This window comes from Glycine soja, chromosome 13, assembly GCF_004193775.1.
Source record: "Glycine soja cultivar W05 chromosome 13, ASM419377v2, whole genome shotgun sequence".
Taxonomy (NCBI): Eukaryota; Viridiplantae; Streptophyta; class Magnoliopsida; order Fabales; family Fabaceae; genus Glycine; species Glycine soja.
The window spans coordinates 10,020,731-10,036,403 of NC_041014.1; the positions used below are offsets into that span (position 1 = coordinate 10,020,731).

General features: G+C 30.5%; 1 protein-coding gene across 2 annotated transcripts in view; it reads right to left on the bottom strand.

The window, feature by feature from the left end:
• Positions 1-8,447, bottom strand: part of LOC114381153 (kinesin-like protein KIN-7C, mitochondrial) — a 31,374-nt gene extending 22,927 nt beyond the window's left edge. For both annotated transcript variants that reach the window (XM_028340338.1, XM_028340337.1), the window contains exons 1-7: positions 8,039-8,447; positions 7,769-7,866; positions 3,955-4,044; positions 2,289-2,341; positions 1,361-1,426; positions 1,231-1,284; positions 282-341 (exon numbers count right to left, since the gene is read on the bottom strand). In XM_028340338.1, coding sequence (XP_028196139.1) covers positions 282-341; positions 1,231-1,284; positions 1,361-1,426; positions 2,289-2,341; positions 3,955-4,044; positions 7,769-7,866; positions 8,039-8,295 — 678 coding nt within the window. In that variant the 5' untranslated portion in view covers positions 8,296-8,447. The remainder of the gene's footprint in view (positions 1-281; positions 342-1,230; positions 1,285-1,360; positions 1,427-2,288; positions 2,342-3,954; positions 4,045-7,768; positions 7,867-8,038) is intronic.
• Between the last annotated feature and the right edge of the window lie 7,226 nt (positions 8,448-15,673).

Consider the following 15,673-nt stretch of genomic DNA (forward strand, 5'->3'; position numbering starts at 1 on the left):
AGTCTCAATTCTCTCTTTTCCCCTTCCCTATTTAAACCTTATAATTTCAACAGGCAAACATTCAGACATTCAGAGTTGAAGATAAATTCGCCCTGTAAAATTCACCGAGTGAAACTTTTGGCAATGAGAACAAGGAGCTAGCAACATAGTGTGCTTTAAAAAAAGGAAAGGAAAGCCAAAAGACTCTTGGATAAGCAATTGCTGACATGAAAAACAAAAAATAAATAATGACAGTATGACCGCTCTTGACTATCCAATATTAATTTAAGAAGTATAAATACCTGAACATCCTCTCGTATTCTTAGATTCTGCCCAGTTGGATCCAGCAAGTCATTAATGACCTACAATAAAGAGCACATAAAATTGAAAAGTGATACTCATTAAGATATAGATACATATGACCAAGGATAGATGATAGATTCATGCCTGAAGGACTAATCTACATAGAAATTTGAGGGAAGGGAAGCAAAAAATAAAAAGAAATGGTTCCAAAAATGAGGCTTGTAGTTGCAAGTCAAATTGGAGACATTGTGCCAAAAGATATTTAAAATAATTCCTTTTTCAAACACCCTCTTATGTTTATATTCCCTAACAAGTAACAACTGATGCAACCAAGATAAGTCTTGGCCAAAATTATTTTCAGTCCATCGCAAGCAGCCAAAGATTATTTCATTTATTTGTCACTATAACGTTGACTGCACAAAGCCTATTGGCATCTCCATTTGCAATGGAGTTTGTGCAAAGCAATTTTTTTTTCTTTTTCTTTTTTTTCTTTCGGAAAACTGGGTTCCAAGTTCCAACAGAGGTTTTATGTGCTGGAAAACATGTAACTTCCATTTCATCTGTTAAACAAACAAGCACTAAATGACTAAATAACTATACTATTCATACTGTTAAAAATCTGTTTTCAAACTTCCATGCTTCTACTTGTATAATAGGATCACTCTCACATAATGTTCCACCAAAAGTGTTTGATGACAATGGCCGCCATCCTATGTCACTTGCAATCATTTCATATGAGTTTATGTCATTCCTGCATTTAAACAAACTTCATTTTTTTATCCATTTTTATGCAATAACTAATCTAGATTGTGTCCCTCATATCCTGCCTGGGCTATTCTCAGACAATAGTGAAGTTAATTTGGTCATCAATCCAAAGATGAATTCCCACAATCTTGGTACATAAAGATGAGAGCTCAATAAAACATAGCATTAGTACATGATGCTAACCTCATTGTAAATCTCAAGATATGAGACGCGTAATAAGAATTCTCGTCCAGGAGTCTGAAATGACAAACATGACCTGTCAAGGATATGAATGGATTTCAAGTCCAGTCTGGAAAATTTTTTAACTTTTTACCTCCTGTATAATACTAAAGACATCCTTCACTGCAAGTGGGATAATTCCAGGTGATTTTTGCTCCCCCTGGGAAAAATATATAGCAAATTTAGAAAGTATACAGGTCAGGAAACAGAAAATAAAATTTTTAATTTCGAAGCAATGCCCCAGCTACTCTAGTGTCAACCAACTAAAGTCCTTAAAGACAAAGGAGGACTATTGATCTGCAGAATGATCACCTTACTTGAAAGAACATTGCTTTTATTTTTTGCTAGGGAAACAGCTCATGCTAAATTCTAGAAGAAAATTTGAACAAGACATTTTGTATTAGAGGAGTAAGGGGCAAGATTAAATAATTAAAGATTTAGCACTATCTTGTCATACGTATGACCTGACCTCTTTATCTTTAATCCCTAACATTTCTGTTTCTGGCATCTATTTAGATATGCTTTGAACTATATTGCTTCCCTGTGGCTGTAATAGATGATTCGGCAAAAGTTCATTGTCCATGGAAGATGTACCATTTTGTTTGATGGGGAATATTTGGTTGAAAAATATAGACATATCTCTTATCAGAATTTGAGTTTATTGCCTTGATTCTATGTTTTTTCCTTTTTGGCTCTTGTTAATATAGTGTTCATTTTATGACTTATTATTTTCTTAAACTCCTAGACTCCTACTCCCCTAGTCCATGCTGATGCATATATATCACTCTCCAACAGTGTGAATTTTCATTATGGGACTAGATTTATAACTGTTGGAAACCACAAAATAGTACACATGCCCGCTCCACTCTCCAAATTGTCTAGATTTATTGTAACTTAGGTCTTGGGGAATAGAGTTAGAATTATTAACTTAATTATTCCTTCTTGTAAATTGCATCTTGTATTTATTTTTCCTATGTAATTATTCTGTATATATATTCCTGGGCTGAGTGTCTTTCACTTACATGCATGGTATGAGTCTTTCCACTACTAGTAACACCATATGCAAAAACAGTACCTGCAGATCATCAAAGCAACTTTCAGTCAATATTGTGTTAGGTGTCATGTTAGGTTTGTGTAAGAGAGAGAGCTTACCAACGTATTTTGCTAGAAAATAATATGATTCCACCTCAGAAACAACATTAACATTTATTAAGACTAAACTAATGCCATATTTGGGAGGGACCAGCATCCCTTCTCATAAAAGTCTAATTATGAATAGGCCAAATTGTAAATTTGGTCCCCTTTTAATTTTTTATCCGCAATTTTGGTCCCTTATTTAAAAAAATCTGTAATTTTGATCAAATCCTGAATTTTGCATATGTTTTTTTTATCACTATCTCCATTCCTTTTATAAGAAACAAGTTATAGTGTAAATTATGACTTGTTTCTTGTAAAAAGGAACGAAGGTAGTATTATTTTTACATTTTAATTAATGAATTATTTTTTACGGTACTTTAAGTTAATATATTAGATCTAGGATTCAATTAGACCAAAATAAAAGATGCAAAATTGAGGTCTGAACCAAAATTATGGATTTTCCAAAATAAGGGGGCCAAAATCAAAGAAAAAAATAGAAAGACTAAAATCATGGAATAGAAATTAAAGAGAGACCAAAATTACAATTTAGCCTTACAAATATGAGTTGCAGGTCAGGCTATTTCATGGTAAAATGAAGCACTACCATGTTTATTTATGCCAAAAGAGTGCTAAGGAAAATAAGGTTGTGTAGTATCTTGACCTTCATCTCTTTTGTAACTTGTAAGTAATCAAGAGGAACCAAAAAAGTAAACAGATGGGGAAAGGAACCATAGTCTCCTTACTTTGCCATGAACTATAGTTGTCTCACGAGTGATAACTAGCGTACCTCATTGTCCAGAGGCTCTTCGCTATGCGAAGGTATGGGGGAGGGATATTGTACGCAGCCTTACCCTTGCATATGCAAAGAGGCTGTTTCCGGATTCGAACCCATGACCAACAGGTCACCAAGGCACAACTTTACCGCTGCACCAGGGCTCGCCCTCTAAAAAACTTTGTACCCCATTGCCCAGAGGCTCTTCGCTATGCGAAGGTATGGGGGAGGGATAATGTACGCAGCCTTACCCTTGCATATGCAAAGAGGCTGTTTCCGGATTCGAACCCATGACCAACAAGTCACCAAGGCACAACTTTACCTTAGTTGGAAACAATTGAGAACTTGTAAAATAGGCAATCTTACCTATATTCTTCAACCATTAAGTCTATCACCTTATGTATCAATATGAGCCAGAAAATAGGTACTTGAATTGTGCTATATAAGTATGTTTTGCATTGTGATGTGTATACACTGTACAGTATTCAAGCGCAAGTGGAACAGGAGTTTTATTCTTAAATTTGATTTGATTATATACTCCAACCAAGTCACCATCATCAACTGAGATTATTAGTATTCAATTGCTCATGCAGACAGCTTACAGATCATATACACTAAAGTATGTTAAAATTAAAACTCAAAGGAAAGGACGAATAAATGAATAGTCAAGCCACCTATTCCAATCATTAACTTACAACAAGCCCTTAATCCATTAATTTCTTCCTCTTTCAAAAAGACAATCTAATATACACAAGTATAACTAACAGAAAAAGCATTACCGTTAATCCCTTCCATAGCACCACTGACAACATGCTGAGCAGCCACATCATAAACATGCCGAGTTGTTGTTGCAGGCCCAAATACCTTGTCTGTGACACGAAAAATATAGTAACAAGAAATGCCATAGAAAGAAAGCACAAAATCAACCAGTAATGTACTCTGCAATTGAGTAATGCTGGTTTGACACAATTCAGAAGCCACAAAAAGTCTCATGTCTCACCTGTATGTTTTTACTTTTTACCATTGACACAACAGCTTTCTGAATTAATGGAACAGATAAAATGTTCTGACGTTTTGTAATTTAAAGTTGTGATTATAGCCGGATTACAATGTAGTGTAACTTAAATTGTTCTATGAACTAGCGTCACTCCAAATATTTAAAATAAAAAGAAAAGAAACTATAATATGTTAAATATATTAGCACATGTTTTGAAATGGATTCTTTTTGACAAATAATAATTTTTTATAATTCTCTTAAAAAAAACTTCCAAAAAAGTTATTTTTTCTTAAAATAAGCTAATTTCAATAAACAGGTAAAAATAATTGTTTTTTTTCTTCTTTCAAAACAATTTAATTTAAACATGCACAAAAAAAATACTACCTCATCTTCATCTTTAGATATTTTAACCTTCTTTTTTATCCCAAAATAATTGATGTTTTACAATTTCAAAGTTCAATTAATGTTTTTTTCTCAAATATATCCTTATTTAATATCCACTCCTAGTGGTATTGGCATCAAAGATCAATGCATTAAATAAGGACATTTTAGTCCAAATATTATAATATCTTACTTCCATTAACTATTTATTAATGTATATTAACCTTAAACATTTAAAGATATGAGAAGGAGGTAGTATCATTTTCTCAAAAATAAACTAATTTGAGCACGCACTTAATGAATGGATGGTAGGATTAACATAAATAGAAAGTGAGCAGAAAATTCAGCTCACCCCAAGATGTTTTCACTTTCAATTTGTATAGCAATTAACTAAGCATTAAACTAATTTAAAATATGTTCAGCTTAATAAATTACTTCTTCAATAAGATTTTATTAAATATGAGCTTAATCCCAGGATTAACGGTGAAACTTAGTGAAATATGCTACGAAGTACGTATTATTCAAATAAGTTAAAATATAAATCTTATAAGAAAGTAACAAGTCGTTTTTATAAATTTAAATAAACTTTCAAACACTCACTTACTTACTTAACCCATAAGTAACCTACCAACATTCAGAATTCTGATACTTGGTTAAGTATAAGAACATTGTTGATTAAATCAGTTCGATAATCCATCAATTAACATATATTAGCTTATAAACTGAAATAGAACACTTTCATCAAGCCACACGAAATTGCCATTTTCCCAACATAAATCCCAACACCCCAACTACCTGAGCCAAGCCAAGTGGCACATTTACATATTTTTATTTGTTTCTCCTTTTCGAACAAAAGCATTTCAAATGAAAGAATGAACGTATATAATTACCAAAAAATGCTATATAATAGTAGTAACTAGTAATAATAGAGTTTCAAAATAGCGTATGCACTTAAATAATAAATAATAAATAATAAAGACCTAAAAGTCATTCCTAGCATGATTTCTTATTAATCCACATTATAGAAAATTTTAATGTGTGTACAAAAAGCTTACACTCATGGTGCATAATAAAAAATTGACTAAAATATGTTTTTAATCTTCGAAAATATGAAAATGTTCGGTTTTCGTCCCTGCAAAATTTTTGGTTTGTGTTTCATACTTGTATTTTATAAATGTGTTGTTTTTTGGCCAGAAGTCATACTCGGTCAACTCCAAGCCTACCTGTGCATTGACTGTGCAGGCAAGTCGGTCCATTAGCCAATTAAATATTGACACATGTTAAAAACTCTTTCTCTCCTTCTTCTTCACTGGAAACTCCTTTCTTTCTCCTAAAGAAGAAGAACTCTTTCTCTCCTTCTCTCCTCTTCTTCGCCAGAAACCCCTTTCTCTCTCCTCCTCCTCCTTCTTCTCCCTCCCACCACCTCACTTACCCTCTTCCTCATCATTCAGGTTACCCTCCATCAAAGCCACCTCCCAAAATGACCCCCCCTCCTCCAAACCCTAAACTCATTCCTTTCCCCCATTGTCAAAACCACCTGCATCCTCATCGTTGCCACCGCCTTACTCATGCGTTTCCACCACACCCTGCCATCATTGTTGCCCTACTCACTCCCCCTGCCCCTGACACTGACACTGCCCTCACTGAGGACGAAGTCGAGAGGGTCCTCGAAGATCGTCTCAGCACCAACCCTCACGACACTGACACTCGCCATGCCCAGGCCTTCTTAGTGCCCTTCTTCTCGTCCCTCAATTTCAACATGCGCGACCACACCATGAAGGATCCCGCCATGCAGATTGATCGCCAATTGCAGGTGCATTCGAAATTCATTTAGAGTATGTTTGGATAGAGTATTTAAAACAGGGAAAGTAATTTAAACAAGAATTTAAAATTCTTTAAGATAAAATTTGGTGTTTGGATATTTTATTTGAAAATTTTTAAAATTTAAGAAATTTTAAACAAAAGTTTCAGTTAACTAAAATTAAGGAATTTTAATTCCTGACTAAAAAGGAGAGGATTTCAAAATTCTCACTACTCTCATTGGCTCCTCCGATCCTTCCTCACACTCTCATTGGACCCTCCCTCACACTTTCGCTTGACCCTCCCTCACTATCACTTTGGCAGTTTCGTCGCTCTCTCTAGTTCGTTGATTTCTCATCTCTACTTTTTTTTCTTCTTCTCTAATCTAGGGTTTCTTGAATCAGATTTTGTCATTGGTTTGTGTTTTTTATTTTGTTTCTTAATCTCGATTTCAATTCATTGATTTTGTGTTTTTTATTTGTGTTTTGTTCCATTTATTGTCTCTTTGGTGTAATAGCATGGTTTAGATTCAAAATAGTCGTGCACATAAACACAATGCTCCCCCCCCCCCCCCCCCCCCCGTCGGTGGAAGATCTGGCATCATTGTCGTCGCTAAACATGGCAACGGAGAAGTGAATCGAGGGGCTGGTGATGAAGGTCGGAGAGAATCTTTTCAATTTCATGCAATCATTTTGCGGTGTGGATGGGTCAAAATTGGAACCAATTTTGAAAAAGAAAAAAATTAATTTCTTTATCCAAACACAAAATTTTGAAAATGACAAAATTTCAATTAAAGTATTTAAAATTTTTGAAATTTTAAATTGTCTCATCCAAACACACTCTTAATTTGTGAATCATTCCGATGCGAGTTAGTATTGTACCCAGAGGAAGAGAATGAGAGACGGTAAAGTTGGAAAATTTGAGATTTCTGATTTGGGAGTAAGGATTTGGCTTGGCTACTTAAAGATGGTGGGCTTTTGGGTTGGAGGTGGTGGTTGTTTGCTTCAGGTGTGGTGGTGATGGTTCAGCTGGTGGCTTGTTTTTTTTTTTTCATATTTATATACAACTTGTGGCAGTTAAAAAACGCCACAAACTATATTACTGTATTTTTTATCTTTTATACAATTTGTGATGAGTTTCAACCTCATAATTCGTATTTTAAATTTTAAAATAAAAAATAATATCGTTTAAGATTAGATATAATCGAACCGGGCTTGAAACCAAAAAATGACACATTTATAAAATATGAGGACGAAAATAAAACAAAAAATTTTCCAGGACGAAACCGAATATTTTCATATTTCTAAGTATTAGAAACATATTTTAGCCTAAAAAATCAAACCCTTTTTAGTGTGTGAACAATTAGTAATTACAAATTAGTAATAATTAGAGAATAAAAAAATAAAAATACTAACCAAAACCATAAGCAACGGAAGGATTGTACTCATTTCTGACTATACTGTCTCCATCCGCATACCACGCCACCTCGTCCCCTTTATTAATTTCTCTCCCACTAACCAAAACACGCACAATAACCGCAAAATTAATTATATTAATAATAACTAAAAAAACTAACTATTTAACCATTAATATTGGCCTTTAAAAAAAACTAAAAAAGCATACGAATTAAAAATAAAAATAAAAATAAAAAATACAGTCAACAAGTCGTTAATGAACTTTTATACCTGAGGGGACGGAACCGGACGGTGACAGTGACATTCTCCTTCGCCTTGCTGACGTCAGGCGCGGCGGCGGTAGTCACCGGAGAGACTGACGCCTTCGACGAAGGCCTCGACGCGGCAGAGGAGGACGGCCTCGAAGCGGTGGAGGACGACGACGGAGTGGTAGGTCTTCCAGCGGGTTTGACGGCTCCCGCCGGCGACTTCCTTGAGCGGAGCGGCGAGACGGAGGCTCTTAGGGAGGAGCGGGCAGCGGAAGACATTGACGGAGAAAGAGAGGTGAGAGGTGGAAGAAGGTGTGAGAGAGAGTGAGAATTTGAGAGAGAGTGAATGGATCACGTGCCGGCCATGGAAATGCAGAGACTTTGGAGTTTGGACTCTGTCTTCTCCCTCCAAAAAGGGCACAATTTATTTTGATTTTTTAATTACTTTTTAGTGTCTTTTAAATTTTAAATAAAAGCCAAACTTTAGTCCCATGATGATGATTGTGTAGGGAAAAAAAAGGATTATTTTTATACATTATATTATTGATATAAAGTATTTATTATTCATCTTGATTGTTTAAGAAGTTTGAATAAGTTTTATTTAGATCAATTATACGTTAAAAGAATTAATTTTTAGATGTTTCTTATTCATAAAAATTAAAAAGAATATAAAAAATTTATAATAATTCATATATATTTTTCAATAGATTGAATTAGATTTTCTGATATAAGTTTTTAGATGGAATGTGATATTCATACAATAATTTATATAATATTATTTTTGGGTTTATTTTTTTAATTATTATGGCATATAATAAATGAAATAAAAAAGATAGATTAAAAAAATTAGAATAAATTATAATAATCATCCATGAGATTTTTTAAAATGGTACAAATATCTCTTTTTTTTATCATCATAATAACATTTCTTGTGAAAGTACTAGTGTAATATATAATTAAAGGATAATATGAGTTATGCATTAATAAGAGAATAAAATAATAATTTTATCTTATCATTTAATCATTATCGTTTAACTTGTTTTAAGATAATAATTTTAAAGATTAACAAATTTATTATATATGATGAATTATAATTGAATGATTATACAAAACTTTTTAGAATATCATTTTAATAATCTTTTTCTATGCTAATATAACATATAAAAAAAATTCACTATAATGTTTTTGGAAATATTCATATAAAAACAGAAAAAGGAATAGTGTGACGAATAATTTGAAAAAAGTTCAAACATGTATTGCTCAAAATATCATTAAAAATTTTATTTTTTGAAAAATTCACTACTATTTTAGTATGTTCATAAATTTATTTGTAATTGTATGTATAAATTTTATTATAATTGAAATTTGTAATAATAAATATCTTTAAATATATAAAGTTGTATTTTAGATTTACAATCAATAATTGAAATAATAATAGTAATCATAATAATATAAGGTAATTTTTAAATACTAACCATTTTTTAAAAAGTATCAAAATTTAATTTATAGATAGTGATAAAAGATAATAAATTGAAATAAATACATAATTAAGAATATCAAGTATATACAAAGCAGGTCAATCTCTACTTTCTTTTCCCATTTAACTAGTCTTGCATAAAAAGGATTACCTATATCTATAAAAATAAAATAAATGTAATTTGAAATTGTAATAGAGAAAATTTTAACTAATTGTTAGTTAAGTGTGAAATACATATCTGTTTTTTTTTCTTATCAATTGTGAAATACATCTCTAAAGCATATAAGAAAAAGAATATTAAGAATGCTTAATCAAGAGCATAAGAAGACTCGTAGTTTTTTTTTTTTTTTTGAGGAGAAGACTCATAGCTTAACACTATAAATTGTGTTTTTTTTTTATATACAAATTGTGTATTTTGTCTATTCTATGCTAAAAGCAAAATTCTTTGAACTGAAATTATCACTGTATAAATACAAAGTTAAGTATTTAATAAAGTTACATATTTATATGTGAATTAAAGATTATTAGTTAATTAAGGTAGAAAATTTGCATGTTAATTGATCCACACATTCGATTACAAATTATGTATTTTTTGGGATAATTTCGTTAGGGTTCTGTTAATCATTATTTTTAAGACATTAATTAAATAATATTAAAAAAGTAAATATTTTTATAAAAATCATAAGAGAACGTAAAAAAAAATCATGAATAATGTAATTTTATATATTTTAGTTAAAAAAATTAATTTCTTAATCAATACTAAGGATAGTAATTAACATTTTTTATTATGTTATTGTTAAAAATATTCTTTAATTTTATCAATAATTAATATCTATTGAGTTTAATAGAATATCATTTTTTTGGTATGGTTTTTATCATGAGATCTAAAAAACTTGTTTAAGAAACTGGAATTCCACTCCATTTAAATCAATAATTTATTGGTTATAAATTGCATATCACAATAAATAAATAAATAATGAAATTTTTTTTAAGATAAATTAAGAGATTTAATCTTTAAACAATAAGTAACGATGAATTATTTTATGGGGGTGAAATGGGAGTGTGGAGCCAGGACAACACTCAACAGTGGTTTGTGGTGTAAGTGGAGCGATGTGGTATGGTAATGGCGCTATTGTTTGTTTAGAGAGTGTCACTGAGTGAATGTTGTTGGTTGGTAACATTGGTATTCGAGCTTTTCTGCCAAAATAGATTTTAAATTCTGCTACACCACAAGACCCTTTGTCTGTCATTAATAGACAAATTGACCCCTTCAACTGTACCAATAAACAAAATATTCAAAAACTAATTATTTTATTTGGTTGTACGTTGCCGGAAACGGACATCAAGGTCTGTCGCGTTATTTTTGGAAAGCATATTATAAAAAAAAAAGTAAGAATGTAAATCTTAATTAATATATTAATAAAGAAATCATGTTTATAGGAAAAAAAATAATAAAAATTGAAATTTTGAAAACTTTTTTTCATTTTTAAAAATCATTTTTTTCCTTTTTTTTTCTTTACTCAATAAAAAAAATATTTTTATACGTATAACCTTTCTTCTTTATTTTCTTTGCTTCCATTTAAACATGTATTTATCTTCTATTATATTTATAGGTAATCTAATTTAAGTTTTAAAAAATTGAGATTAACTCCTTTACCAAAGTTTTCATTGGAAAAAAAGTTTATCCTTCCTCTGGCTCATGTAAATTCAACATCCACTCGAACATATTTTTTAAGGGAACATTTTTTTAAGTGATTAACGATAAATAAACATGACAATATAAAATTATATCATTATTAATAAAAATTACTTGTGAAGCGACATTAATTATATTAAACATTTCAATAAAATTATATTAGTTCAAATTGAATGATTCAGGTATCATCTTATTATTATCAGAAATAATTCTTAATCAAATTTTACTTATTTTATTATTAAATTTTGATTAGTCAAGATTTCTTTTTAATAATGAATTGGGAGTTAAAACAAAAAATAATAATCTTATGACTATATTAATCACTTATAAAATAAAATTAATTATCCATAGACATTTCAATATTAATTGCATCATTAAGTGTACACAATTATCTTCATTTACTTTTGACCTCTTACAAAACTAAGTTAATTATATTTATACACATAGTAAATCATACATGATAGTGAATAACTTCGTGATATTACTAAGTAATATTTGTGAGACAAAGTTAATTAAAATTATATATCCAAATAAATTTATAATATTAGTAACAATATTTTGTTTTCTTTTAAAAAAAGAGAAATAGTCATTTTTATCACTAAATGTGTAGAGCGCGAATAAATTTGTCCTTGAAAGATGAAAATTTAAATTTTAGTCCTCAAAAGTAAAAAAAGTGCGACAAATTCATGCATATGTTAACTTTTGTATGTTACCGTTAATGAAAGAGCCTACACGATACAAAAGGACGAAAACATAAAAAAAAATTGTTAACATGATTGCTGAATAAATTAGACCAAAATGTTAGTAAGTTATTATTGAACCAAAATGTCATTAAGCTATTATTGGACAAAAATGTCAATAATTTTTCATTGCACCAAAATGTCAGTAAGTTACCGTTGGACTAAAATGTCAATAATTTTCCATTAGACAAAAATATCAATAATTTTTTTGGACCAAAATGTCAGTACGTTTCCATTGGACTAATTTGTCAGACCTCAAATTTTGTTTCATATAATTTAATCTTCATTTCCTCTTTTTTTTATCGTTGCAAGCATAACATTACAATAAATACTTAAAAAAATAAGAAAGCAAGCAAAAGTTAAAACAAACATAATAATAAGCATAATTTGTCCGTTGTTATGAAATTACTAATGTGACAGTATTTTACTCAAAATATGAGACTCAAACAAAATGCACAACTATTAAGTTAATCATTACAAAAAAAATGAGACCCAACTTGATTTTGTCACTACCTAATGTTGTTACAGTATAAATTTTCCAAAATATCATTCTACCAATGTACAAAAATAAACATTATAACTGTGTGTCAATCATTACAAATTTATCCAAATTATAATAATTAGTCAGAATCTACTATAAACAAAAGACAATCATATCTCATATTTCACTTATTCGAATCTTGGCGGCGGGGAAGCCCTGATGTGAGTATGAAGCTCGTGTAATTCGGTTGGTTCATCCTATGAGATAATACATCTGGAAATATAATTCAAATTGGTGCTGAAGGCCTAACCAGAGGTGGTCTAAACATAGTTGATAATGGTGGAGCTGTGGAGGTATGAAGCTTGTTTCCTACAACAATTATAAATAATGACTAGTTATGCATAACATAATTTAACAATAACTAATAAGTTATATGTAAAAGTCACTCACATCACTAGAGTTGGAGCACTTTGAGTGGTAGTTGGAGTTGGAGCACTTTTAGCATTAGGAGTCGGAGTATTTTCAACTTGAGGAGTAGATTGAGAGCAGTTAATCTCATCTTATAAATATGTAACATCTAATATAAATAACTTATAAGCAACAATAAAAATAATTAATCAAATTTTAAAAAATATGTTATTGGTGTTGTTGTGGTTGCATTTGAGTTACAATATTTGTTAAAGTAATTATGTTTATTATTATATTTGTTCTAACTTATGATTGTTTTCCTATTTTTTGAGTATTTATTGTAATGTTATGTTTGTAACGATAAAAAGGGAAAATATAAATATTAAATTATATTTTATTCTTAAATAAAATGAAATTTGGGGTCTAACAAATTAGTCCAATGGAAATGTACTAACACTTTGGTCCAAAAAAAAATTACTGACATGTTGATTTAATGAAAAATTACTGACATTTTGATCCAATGGTAACTTATTCACATTTTGGTCCAATGGAAACATACTGATATTTTGGTCTAAAAAAATTACTGATATTTTGGTCAAATGATAACTTAGTAACATTTTGATCAAATCTATTCAACATTCATGTTGGCCATCATTTTTGTGACATTTTCATCCCTTTGTGTCACATAAGCTATTTTATTAACGATAATAGATGAAAGTGGATGAATGAATTTGTCACATTTTTTTTCCACTTTTAGGGACTAAAATTTGAATTTCCATCTTCCGAAAACGAATTTGTCAACGTTCTACACATTCAAAAATAAAAATGGTTATTTACCCTTAATAAAAAGTAACAATATTTTTTTATGCAAAAAGTAACCATATATTAATAATTGTATTCAATTATATTTATTTATTTATAACTAGTAAAAATAAAATTAACCATATACACACACGCGATAAATCACATGCTATAGTGGACACTGGGTTGAAAAACTCAATGGTTCGTTAATTGAAACTCACTTTTTTTTTTTGTGTATAATGATGATAATAGAAATCAAACTTATGGCCTTATGTATCCAATTTATGCACTAGTACAAAAGTGACCTTCCACATCGCGCTATCTACATCGGTTATAAAAAAAATGATGTAGTACATGATGTGGTGGCATTTTTATAAAACCACCTTTAATGTGTATGTTACGAAGGCGGTTTTATAAAAACCATCTTTGTTCATATATAGACTACTACGATTTTTTAATCACCCGTCTTTGAAGTCATGCGATTTTAATTTCATCTAATTTCACTTTCGAAGGTGCATACCTTGTTGAACGTGACTGCTACCCTTAAGCTTGTTGTTGAACGTACATCTACATTTTCACCAAGACCTGCACAGTGCCATAAGCTCCATTGTCACCTCGTTCCCTCCACTGTGACCTTGATAGTGTGCCACAAGCTCTGTCATCGTTCGACACTCCCAAGGTCTTGATAGCTAGTGGATTCTCCTTCACTCCGTTGTGGCAAGTATTGTTTCTAGGTGGCTCTGGCCTTCATTTAGTAAGTAGCAATATTTGATTCATGCTCCTTAATATAATTTCTTGTTTGTTCGTGCTCCTTTATTTTGATGTATTTCATATTATGAATTTGTGTTTTTTAAACCCTAAATCTACTTAGTAGAAATTCTTTTTTCACATAAATCCCTTTTTTACCCAGTAATCATTATGCCTAAAGAATGAAAAGGATCCTTATCTACATTCTCTTACACTTAGCCAGAAATTCTTACATTTATGTTGTTACAATGATGGTGTTGTTGCAAACATTGGGAGAGTCATTTTAGGTCATTAAGCTATGTCCATATTTTATCGTGGTGGTTGTTTTGAAAATTCAGCCCCTTATCTCTCACAAAGTTTGACATTCATCATTAGAAGTCTTGTAATAGCCTTGACTGAGTTCAAACTTTGTAGGTGATTATAACCTCGGTACATCACATACAGATCAAAGGTCTGTTGTAATATGTAAGTACAAAGAGTTATTTTTTTGCTTAATTTGCTTTTGTAGAAACAAGCTTCATGATGATGATTCAAGTATGAATCAAATAGTTTTGATGATGACAAAAAGCCCAAAAGAATGACTTCAAGATTGAGTCAACAAGTTCAAGATCAAGATTAATTTCAAGATTCATTAGAAGAAATCAAGAATATTCAAGATTCAAGAGAAGTTGATTTCAAGAGAAGATGAATTCAAGATTTAAGAGAAGAAATCAAGAAGACTTCACAAGGGAAGTATTGAAAAGGTTTTTTTCAAAAAGCAAACTTAGCACAATTTTGTTTTACAAAAGAGTTTTCTCAAATTTTTCTAAGTTACCAGAGTATTTACTCTCTGGTAATCGATTACCAGTTTCTTGTAATCGATTACCAGTGATAAAATTTGATTTCAAAAAGCTTTTAACTGAATTTGCAACATTCCAAATGATTTTTAAATGGTGTAATCGATTACAATATATTGGTAATCGATTACCAGTGTATCTGAACGTTGAAATTCAAATTCAATTGAAAATAGTCACATCTTTTCATAAAATGCATTGTGTAATCGATTACATGATTATGGTAATCGATTACCAGTGACAAGTTTTGAATAAAAGGTCAAGATATGTAACTCTTGACATGATTTTCTCAAGGTTATAACTCTTCTAATGGTTTTCTTGACCAGACATGAAGAGTCTATAAAATCAAGACTTTGACTTGCATTCAATAATCTTCTTAAACAACTTTTGAGAAACCTTTAAAACCTTTACTACCTTTACAATTCTTTCCTACTTATCTTTCTTCTTCTTCTTTTGCCAAAAAAATTTCTAAGT